General features: G+C 45.5%; 2 protein-coding genes across 2 annotated transcripts in view; both read right to left on the reverse strand.

Moving 5' to 3' along the window:
• Window positions 1-1,549: 1,549 nt before the first annotated feature.
• LOC117753564 (leucine-rich repeat-containing protein 31-like) lies at window positions 1,550-6,334 on the reverse strand. Its single transcript, XM_034571730.1, has 10 exons — window positions 6,291-6,334; window positions 5,123-5,296; window positions 4,611-4,739; window positions 4,079-4,246; window positions 3,745-3,909; window positions 3,438-3,617; window positions 3,192-3,359; window positions 2,947-3,111; window positions 2,499-2,654; window positions 1,550-2,368 (listed from the first exon to the last, which is right to left on the reverse strand). The coding sequence occupies exons 1-10, from the start codon at window positions 6,301-6,303 to the stop codon at window positions 1,995-1,997; spliced, it is 1,692 nt and encodes a 563-aa protein (XP_034427621.1). The 5' UTR covers window positions 6,304-6,334; the 3' UTR covers window positions 1,550-1,994.
• A 1,341-nt stretch (window positions 6,335-7,675) lies between these two features.
• Window positions 7,676-10,918, reverse strand: part of LOC117753570 (eukaryotic translation initiation factor 2 subunit 3) — a 4,734-nt gene continuing 1,491 nt past the window's right edge. Inside the window, exons 4-13 of the mRNA XM_034571741.1 lie at window positions 10,856-10,918; window positions 10,629-10,750; window positions 10,410-10,504; window positions 10,150-10,308; window positions 9,524-9,658; window positions 9,340-9,434; window positions 8,697-8,841; window positions 8,308-8,477; window positions 7,974-8,146; window positions 7,676-7,746 (exon numbers count right to left, since the gene is read on the reverse strand). The exon at window positions 10,856-10,918 is cut by the window's right edge and continues 65 nt beyond it. Coding sequence (XP_034427632.1) covers window positions 7,683-7,746; window positions 7,974-8,146; window positions 8,308-8,477; window positions 8,697-8,841; window positions 9,340-9,434; window positions 9,524-9,658; window positions 10,150-10,308; window positions 10,410-10,504; window positions 10,629-10,750; window positions 10,856-10,918 — 1,221 coding nt within the window. The 3' untranslated portion in view covers window positions 7,676-7,682. The remainder of the gene's footprint in view (window positions 7,747-7,973; window positions 8,147-8,307; window positions 8,478-8,696; window positions 8,842-9,339; window positions 9,435-9,523; window positions 9,659-10,149; window positions 10,309-10,409; window positions 10,505-10,628; window positions 10,751-10,855) is intronic.

The raw sequence follows: 10,918 nt of genomic DNA on the forward strand, positions 1-10,918 counted from the left end.
TTTACTGACCACACGTCACCTGAGTGTCTGACATGTGAACACTGCTCTGTTAATGCAAACCAGCGTTTTTGCTTCAGTGTCCTTTACTTAAGTTAGTGTTTGCTTTTTAAAGCAACTGTTTCAGGTTTTAGCAGAAATGTTTGTGCTTCAAGTTTAACAAATGCGTCACAGTTTTTCTGTCAACTTGAACTTAGCTGTTTGCTTGTTTAATGGTTTTATTTCATTTTATTTTTGGATCAAACGTCTGCATCACTTGTACAGAAAATCACACCTTCACTACTGTATTAAAGCTGTACAACAAGACAGGAAAATAAAATGGAACACAAAGTGTTTTGTCTCAGTGGATGTGACAAAAAATGAGGCTTGTTAATTATTGAATTTATTTCTGTTTTACTAAACTATGCTTATATACATTATTATTATTATTATTACTGTGGGTTTTCTGAATCCTGTCTGTTCATTCAAATTCTCATCTTCATGGAAACAAAATGCTTTTACTAACTTTGATTTCAGTATAAAAGTAAAAACCAACTGATGCTGCTAAGGTGCTTGATATGATGGTTTAAATGTAACTGAACATTAACTTACAGCAGAAACTTTCAAATACGATATTTCTGGTGAAAATCTGATAAAAAATGAAAACGCACGTTGTCGAAGTTTTAGAGAAAACGACGGAGTCACAGTGAGTCGATAACCACGAACTGAAATAACCAGAAATTAAAAGTTAAGACAAACAGTTAAATAAACAGTTCATACATTATGTCAAAAATATATATTTAACATAAAGGAGAAGAGAAATGAGAAAAGTTTGTAAATCATTGAAAAGTTCATTTGGACAGATTTGTCAAGTTTTGATATATTATTTAAATTCATATAAAATCCTGTGGGTGTTTTCATTCTGCATTCATGGATGTGGAAAGTACCCAGAATGATGTTTATAATTTAAAGTTAATGTTATAATTCTCATCTTCAGAACGTGTTATCACACTTTCACTGTCAAATATCAAAATCAAAGATTCGGGTTAATTTCTAAACATTTGCAGAAATATAGATTAGTTGGATAATCTTCTGAACAATAAACTGAAATCTTTATCAAAGATGAAAATCTTCACCCTGAGATCCAGCTTCATGTTTACAATTTAATCTTTAATGCACAGATTAAACTGGTAAAAGTACATTGTTCTAAAAGTGAAACAGTTCAAGTTTCCATAAGTGCATCTATGAACTTCAGCACCGACTGTCAATCAAACATGATCCTGACCTAAAATCATATGTGTTGTTCAAATGAATGATTTCAAACCAATTACACTTAAAAACTGATTTAAGCTCGTAGAAGGACGCAGGGGACGTGTGCTCGATGAGGACGTGTGCTCGATGAGGACGTGTGCTCGATGAGGACGTGAGCTCGATGAGGACGTGTGCTCGATGAGGACGTGTGCTCGATGAGGACGTGAGCTCGATGAGGACGTGAGCTCGATGAGGACGTGTGCTCGATGAGGACGTGAGCTCGATGAGGACGTGAGCTCGATGAGGACGTGTGCTCGATGAGGACGTGAGCAGTCCACCAGGAAGAACCGGATGAACCAATGAAATGTTCTCCACACGTTGTTATTCTGCAGCTGTCATAAAACTAAATACTTTTACTCAGTACTTTAAGGACGACTTCTTGTCAATGAAAACATTTGTCCAATACTTTGATTTGTAGTCAAAGTATCTGTCAGTTCAGCCGTAGCTGTGGATTCTAACTTTGCCAAGAAAGTTTCTAAAAAGTTTCTAAACGAAAAACGCCTGAAAATGATTTGTGATATTTTCCAGACCTGAGAAGACACATGCATCAGATCCACATTTCTCTGTGTAGTAAGAATAATCTGTTGGGATCACAAAGTTTACGATATTTACTTTAATGCTCTGTTGAAATCTTCCAGGTGTGATAAATGAGATGAATTTCCTCAGTGACATATGACGTCAGATCAGCTGCATTCTCTACAAGGTCCCTACTCCTCTGGACTCTCCTGATTGGCCGTCTGACATGATGAAGCTGCGTCTTTAAAGTCCGGATCCCGCTCCAGCAGGACATTCCGTTTCCTCGCGCTGTGGCACAGCTGCTGTCGCTCCCGGGAGCCCATCGTCCATCGCTGCATGGCCAGCCGGGTCAGCGCCGGCAGTCGAGGCAGAGCGCGGTGCAGCGCCGGCAGCCAGGCCGAGCAGGAGGCCGAGGTCGAAGGTCGTAGGCTAAGGTCGACATCCTCCAGCGAGCCCAGGCCTCCGGCTTCAAACAGGGCGGACCAGCCGTCGTCGCCCACCGAACCGTTGTAGGAGAGATCCAGCACCAGTAGAGACGACATACAACCACGTCTGCAGACCACAGCTGCGCCAGACACACGGGGCGTTACTGAGAAGTCATCACTCGCATGACATTTATCTTCATTATCTCCCTGATAACAAGACGTTTTTACTCTTTGCAGTTACAAATACAACAGTGATTGTTGGACTGTTACCTAAGTGACGCAGGTCGTCGGTGGAGAGGTCACAGCTGCTGAGACGAAGCTCCAGGACGACCGACGGCTGCAGAGCGTCAAGAAGCAGAGCCACGCGGCCGCCGACCACTTTGCACCAGGAAACATCCACAGTGCGGAGGAAGGGCACAGCCAGAGCTGAGGCACACACACACAACTCCTCCAGGTCAGAAGAACTACACACGTTTACCCTGGAGCCACAGTCATGAGACAATTACAACATTAGCTCTTATTGAACCAATATTGATATTACACAGAATTCATGAGATCACACGGGACACGACGATGTGAGAAAAGAACCGTGAGCCAGAGCAGCCGAGTTGTGAGTGTTGAAGAACTACAGCTGCCCGACTGAAGTAGCAGCTACACCACAGCAGCAGTACTAGGAGGAGTACTGGTAGTAATCTTAGTATCAGTAGTATATTTGTACCCAGAGCAGTGAATGACTCCTCACTGAGGCTGCAGCTGTTGAGCGGCAGACGCTTCATCTGTGCCAGAGGGAGGGCGGAGACCAGCGCGTGAACCGAAGCCCCTGCCTCCTTATTGGACGACACGTTGAGCTCTGTGAGCGCCGTCAGAGAGGGGAGCACCTGGACTGAAAACAAGGAGTCACATGACTGCTGCTGCATGCACACACACACACACACACAGACGTGCACACACACTCCAACGTACTGAGGGCCTCCAGGTCAGTGTGTGTGAGACAGCACAGGTGAAGGTCGAGGCTCTCCAGGTGTGTGAGGTGAGCCAGGTGGAAGGTGAGGTGGTCCAGTCCTCCAGAGAGACCCTTGTTACAGGACAGGTCCATCTCTCGCACTGAGGGGAGGTAGCGGAGCGAACCACCTGCAGGACAGAGGGGGCGACCTGTTATCACCTCAAATACACTCTGCTGACAGTAAACCCCAAGAGTAGATCTCCTACCCAGAGCGTCGAGGCCGTCCGTCGACAGACCGCAGGCCTGCAGTCGAAGTGTGGTGAGGGAGGTGGCGTGAGAGAGGGAGGCGGCCAGGTCGCTGAAGCCGCCGCCGCCGTCCTGCGAGAGATGAGGGTTACAGGAGACGTCCAGCACTGAGAGTCTGGGCAGAGAGGACAGTACCCCCCCTGAGGACAAACAACCACAACACACAGAGACCATCAAGGCTGTGCCTCCGTGGCAGTATGGGAAATGTCTATTTGAAACGGTCCATCTTTCCGTTCTTATAAATGTGTTAACAGGTTGGTTTCTTACCCAGTGCAGTAGCATCAGCTGCAGAGAGCTGACAGGAAACCAGGCGAATCTCCCTCAGTGGTGGGTAAACTTTACCCAGGAGGCCTTGCAACCCTCCGCCTCCGACACCTCCGTTCCAGGACAAATCCAGGACCTCCAAGTGTGGGACGCAGCCGAGAGCTTCACCTGCAGAACCACAGCGTCGGGTTTACCCTGAGTTAAAGCTGCACTCGGGGTTTCACATCATTCTGACAGACACCGAAGAACCTGAGAGGAAACTCTTCACATGTCTTCAAGTCAAAATGTCTCTTTCTAATGTAGTAAAGATAATACTGGAAATCCTGGAGGGTCCCACCCAGTGCAGTGACATCATCAGCGTTCAGCCTGCAGCTGCAGAGCCTCAGCGTCCTGATCCCGCCCACATGATGGAGGTGAGAGGTCAGCGCGTGCAGACATCCACCAATCAGCTCGTTCCAGGAAACGTCCATCTCCTCCAGCTGAGGCAGGAACTGGAGCAACGTCGCTGAGGAGGACACACGTGAAAAACCCATCACATGACAGTGTGCACAGAAGCTGCACAGAACCTGGAGCAGCACGTTTCATTCTTCTTACCTCTTTGGAACCTTTTTGTCTCGTAAAACAAACTTTGCGACTCCGGCTCCGCTCTCGGTTATAAAGTTGTTCAAGTGCCTTTAATGCTTTTAAAACATTTTCAGGAAACACAGTGATTCATGCAACTCAGGTCTCAGTGAACCTGGGACGTTGCAGCTCTAAACGCACACTGAGGCCTCGAGTCGACGTGTGTGTGTGTGTGTGTGTGTGTGTGTGTGTGTGTGTGTGTGTGTGTGTGTGTGTGTGTGTGTGTGTGTGTGTGTGTGTGTGTGTACCTAGCTCCAGCAGGTCTGTAGCGGTCACATCACAGTGAGCCAGACTCAGGCTCCTGCTGTCGGCTTTCTTCCCGAGCCTCTGCAGGAAAACACACACTCGACCCCAGCTGACGTCTCGCTCGTCCTCTGCTGCACCTGAGAGACACACACACACACACACACACACACACACACACACACACACACACACACACACACACACACACACACACACACACAGTTATTTTTTGATCGTAGGGCATTTCTGCTTCTTTCTGAGCCGCTGTGGAGGAAAGTGACAGATTTTTAGGAAAGACAGAAATCTTGGTAGACGTCCATTTCCTTTATGCTTTAGCTGGATGGCTTTCTGGGCATTTCCCTCCTTTTACTCTTTTCTTCTCACAACTCAAGGAACTAGTTTTTGTTCAGGTTCATATGAAACAAATGTTTGGACGTAGTAGAAGATATTTTCAAGCCAATCTGTGCTGGGACAGTCTCACCACTAGGAAAAGGTCTCATGTGAAGAAACCCACCTGAGCTCTGTGCTTTCTCCTCCCTCCCCTCCGACTCCCCGTCCTCAGGAATCCCCGTCCGGGACAGGAAGCGTCCCAGCGGCTTCCTGTCTGAGGCCGTGCGTTTCCGGCGTATCTGACTCATGATGATGTCGAGAGGGGAACGTCTCGGAGCGTCACGCCCACGCTGACCATCTGACCGATGACACAGAGAACAAGTCAAGAGGTTTTACCAATAACTGAACTCACTATAAACCCAAAGCATCATTCTAACCTTAAAATGTCTTTGATTCCACTGTTAATTTGTTACAAAAGCTATTTATTCATTCATTCATATTTATCCTTAGAATTAAAAGGACTTTTATGCTTTTGCACATGAAAGTATTCTGAAGATGAAATGTGTCCAAAGTCCAATAAGTGACTTGTCAGTGGGAATCAGTGCTTGTTTGTGTTTTCTCCTTTAATGGTGGAGACAAAGATTCTCAGCAAACCACTGAGATATGAGCATGAAGGTCATTTCACTGCAGGTCAGAAAAGAAAGAAACAAAAGTAAAAGAGAAGGAATTTGGTTAAATGTGACACAAGAAAGATAAAACAGCATAAAGACAATTTAAAGAAACACAATAAAGCCAAATTCAATTATTACATATATAAAAAGATGTAAAATAAAAAAATGTATTAGAAAGTTATGTGTAGCAATGTTTTCTATTAGGAATAATTTGCACTTACACATTTACATGAAGTGTTAAAGTTTATAGAATTGGATTGTTTTAAGTCTAAGTAGACCATTTCTACATTTATTTATTTATTCATTATTGCATTTTTAGATTTCATTTCTATATTTCTACATTTATGCTATTTATTTAATGTTACTCATTTATTCATACTTGTCGTTTCTTTGTCCTCTATATAAATTGAAATATATATTGTTTGTCTCAAGTCCTGAAACAAACATTGTGTTTAACGTAACACATGAATGTTTAAAGTTTCATTCTAATAATTGATTTACAAGGAAGATGAAAGTGATTTAACAGATTCAACGATTGAATAGACTTTTTAGAAGTTAACACAAAGTCAGGATGTGAATATTGATTATTGTTTGATCCAAAACGGAACTGGAGAAAAAACCTGCAGTGTTGGTTCTGATAGAATCCGAGGATTCGTGTTAGATTCACGGAGCTCGTCTCACCTGCAGAATCCATGAGGCGGTAAACACCTGAGCGAGGAGGTCCGGAGGAGAACCCCTCTGTCGGTCCTTCAACTGGTATCTACCGTCTGTAGTCACATCTACATATAGACCGTCTGTAGTCACATCTACATATAGACCGTCTGTAGTCACATCTACATATAGACCGTCTGTAGTCACATCTACATATAGACCGTCTGTAGTTAAATCTGGACTCGTGTCACCTGGTGACGTCTCGTCTCGTGCTCGTCAGGTGGATCATCCCGGAAGTGCGTCAACACCTTCAGTAAATCATCTTCATTGTGTGTGTGTGTGTGTGTGTGTTTTTGTGTGTGTGTGTGTATAAAGCCTCCTTGGTTTTTATTACTGTTAAAACAAATACATGTTCCTTTGACACCATTATATTTTACAATTCGATCAATAAATGCATTTTCAAAATAAAATGCAAGTGAAAATGTTTTCAAATGAACTAAATACACCCGACTGTCCCAGTGTCAGTGGAGGATGTATTTATTAATGAGATCTGAAAACCTTCTGAAGGACGTTTAGCTCGTCATCTCTTCAACAGATGAACTCATCACAAAGCAAATGGTCACAACCAGTCTCTCAAAAACTAAATCAGTCCACGACCTGAACGACCAACCGGACGGGTGCAGTCAAACATCGATCTTAATGAAACTGGATTTCTGTGTCTAATAAATAAATCTGTCACTGAACAATCACACATTTTCTATTTACTTAAATAATTGTTTTCCACATTAAAATCTTGAAGATTCAGTTTCCATTCAATTTTCTGACTTTTCAGAGAACAGACTTCTTTTACAGTATTTTTTCCCCATTTAAAAAAGGCAAAAAGCTGCTAAAAATCTTTCAGATGCAAAAAAGAATTCCAGTGAAACATAATTAATTGAGGAGATTTTTGCCCTGATCACACATAACAGTCCTCCTGACCCTGATCGCTGCAGGGACGTCTTGTAACATGAATGAAACCAAAAATACTGACATTTCTTCCAAATGTGTTTTATTAGAGTGGAATCTGTGGACAGTACAGGAACATCTCTGCACTGAATAAACTCGGGTTCACTCTGAACATGGCTGCAGCTGAACCTCCTCTGGAGCATTGTGACCAGTCTAAAGCGCCTCGTCTCCTCCTCTGTCCTCCTTCATCTGCAGAGTCAACAGCTCACTGACGGCAGGAACCTAATCTGAGGCTCTCGCGTGTCTGCAGAGAAAGAAGAGCAGAGCGAGGAGGCGTCTTTAAACCACCGACATGTCCTACTCTGTTCCCTTCCTCCGTGTGGGGAAAAACTAAAACCAAAAAGAAAAGCCAAGAAGAGGGAGATGGTTGTTGTCCTGCTGACGGGAGCGTTAGGCCGACGTCCCGGTTCGTTCTCCTCAGTCATCGTCCACTGTGGGTGTGATGGTCACGCCCCTTCTGATCTGCCCCCAACCAATCAGACTGACAGGAGAGAAGAGGAGACGTCTGGTTAGACAACACTGAGTGTGATGGAGAAGGTTTACACTAGATTCACAAAACATCCCTGCAGCCATTAATATTTGTCGTAATGGAGACGTAGTAAAGTTTCTGGGTTTGTTTAGTTTTGGCATTAGAGAAAAACGAAGCTACTTTTCCTGAGCGACAGCTTTGCTCTCTCTGCATGTTGTAACAGGCGCCCTGATGCTTACCGCCAGTGTTTCTCCACTCGTCGACTCAGAGCGATCTTCTCTCCCACTTCTGTGCAGACGGGGTTGGTGAGGACGATCTTGGCCAGGTCGGCCTTGACCGCGCTGACGCGGCCGCCTGTCGACAATGAGCCGATGTTCACCATCAGCACTTCGTTCTTAGACAGCTTCTGGACCTGCAGGGGCACAAAGATACGAGAGGACGTCATCACAAAATAAATCACTGGCTCCTGGTTGATTTCCACTTTGCACCTCGACACAACCAAAACATTCTAAGTGTCTGAACGCTGACGTTATTTCAGACCTTAAACATCACTACTGACACCTGACGTCTCACCTTGGCAGCCTTCTTGTCTCCCTCTGTGCGGACTCCCAGCAGCCTCCTGAGCAGGAAATAGGAGATCTCCAGCTCGGTAAAGATCTCTGGCAGCGCTCCGACGGCACCGAGCACCTGACCCACCATACGATCGGCACGGCACAGCGTCGGGTCGATCTTTGTGCCCACACCTGCACATAGACACGTATTATACAACTTCACGTGAGGCTCTTCAAGATAAGATTCTAACAGCAGCATCCCCAGGAAACGACCTCCCATTCTGTTGCAGTTTTAACAGTTTGCTGGATTTGAAAAAGTGCAGGACGTCCTCTGACTGCAGGATCCGACCCACTGTTACTATAACAATACATTCACCGACCCGAGGCTGAACCGGGTCGGCGTGGACGTACCGATCAGGCCCCCGGGTGCAGCGTACTGGAGGTCATTGTGCTCGGCGAACAGAGAGACGATCTTGGAGAAGATGGGTTTGCACATCAGTTTTCCTTCCTGGTCTTTGGACACGATACCTGGTCGCACCTCGATCTCCTGCCCCACCTGGAGGTCGCACAGAGCAGGACCACAGTTTGGAGAAAGAACGACTCAAACCGTGGATGACAAAACACTAAAGTCCAAAAGTACATCGGCTCTGAATTCTGTACAAGGAACCATCGAGATTTGCTAATATCTCAAGACTTGATATTTTAAAGTTTAACCGGAACTCTATTAGAAATAACTGTAAATAAAAAGAAAACACAGATACAATAAAATACGTAGAACTTGAATTGAGATTTAAAAAATCTGACGTTCAAATTGGCGCACATCGAGAAACAAACGCTGAAACCTAGAAGTCTGTGAAAGGCTCATATCGGCTGGTGTTACCTGGCAACCATACACAACATCTCTGTAGGAATTCATAACAGAAATCAATTAACAAATCCACTTCTTAAAATATAAAATAAACTTGCATGTTTCCTTCTTGTTAACGGTCTAATTTGCGGGTTGTTACTGAACTGATGTTTGTGAGTTTAACCTCTCTTCCTTCCAGATCCTCACCTTGAGCACGCCCTTGAGGATACTTCCTCCTGCCACGCCACCTTTCAGGTCATCAACTTCACAGCCGGGTTTGTTCACATCAAAGGATCTGATGACTGAAATATGGAAAACGACCGTTTGAACAGACACCAAAAGGCTGGGATTAAAACATGATCCAAAACCGGAACGTGTGAGGGTTTCTCACCGATGAGTCTGGGCTCGGACGTGAAGTCTCTGATGGGCACTGGGATCTTTTTGACGATGTACTCACAAACCACCTCGATGTTGTACTTCAGCTGGGCCGAGATGGGAATGATGGGAGCTCCCTCTGCCACGGTGCCTGCAGGACAACGTTACACATAACATAAGGTGTCAGTGACTTCTCGACTTTGTCTCTCACATGAGAAGCAGCAGCAGCAGGTTGTCGGGTCCGACTCGTTCAAACAGGAACATGTGGGGAACATCCAGGCGAGGGGCGGAGCCTGTAGAGCAGCAGGGGGCCGGACATGACGTATAAACTCTGCTGTGGCGTCGGCCCTCATCACCAAAAGATCTGGAACCTCCTCGTGTTTCCAAGTTGACGTCTTCGTCTTCTACGTGTACGGCTCCTCTTCTTCATCCTGAGATGTTTGTGTTCTTCCAGCTTCACGTCCGTCACGTGTTAGAAACCTCATCAACACGTCCACTCGCTCTCTGGGAAGCTTCCACACATTGTCCTGCTGTCTCCTCACATGGACTCACTCTGACATGTTACACACATTTTACTAGGAGGCTGCAGGAGAAGATCCAGAACATTCCCATAATGTCCAGTGTGGGCTTGTTTGGACTCACCCTGTACGAAGGCGAGGATCTGCTCGTACTGCTCTTTGGCCTGACTCTCCTTCACCAGGTCGATCTTGTTCTGCAGGATGAGGATGTGCTTCAGCTTCATGATCTCTATGGCTGCCAGGTGCTCTGACGTCTGGGGCTGAGGACACGACTCGTTACCCGCTGGCAGAAAGTGAGAGGAGCAACACTCAGAGGACTTCCAACAAAACTGGGAGTTAATAGCACAACAGTTGGTCGTCTTGGAGGTTTAATCAGACGCTTACCAATCAGCAGGAGGGCTGCATCCATGACAGCTGCTCCGTTCAACATAGTCGCCATCAAAATGTCATGACCAGGACAGTCCACAAATGACACATGTCTGGGAGAAAAAAGAAAAAAATCCCATCGATGGATCAATATTTTACAGATTTTTAAATGACAAATTGAGGCGTAGCTGAAACAACAGCTTCTTGGACGAGACCATCCTCCCTCTCCAGTCTTACCTGACCAGTTTGAAGTTGCCCTTGGTGCTGGGGAGGTCTGTGGGAAACTCATCTGGAGTGCTGCTGCCGCACGACCTGTAGCACTCTGGCCTGGGGCAGCTGGGGTCATCTAGTTTATAGATCTAGGACAAGTAAAAAGTAAAGTGATTATCAGCTTCTCTTCACGAGGGTTGAGTCTTTAGCATTTAAACAGAGACAATGCAGCAGAGGCCCAGTTGCTTGCTTACCTTAGCGTTAGCGTATCCTAACTTGATGGTGATGTTCCTCTCCAGCTCATTCTTGAACCTGAC

The sequence above is a fragment of the Hippoglossus hippoglossus genome, chromosome 20 (assembly GCF_009819705.1).
Source record: "Hippoglossus hippoglossus isolate fHipHip1 chromosome 20, fHipHip1.pri, whole genome shotgun sequence".
NCBI classification, from domain to species: Eukaryota; Metazoa; Chordata; class Actinopteri; order Pleuronectiformes; family Pleuronectidae; genus Hippoglossus; species Hippoglossus hippoglossus.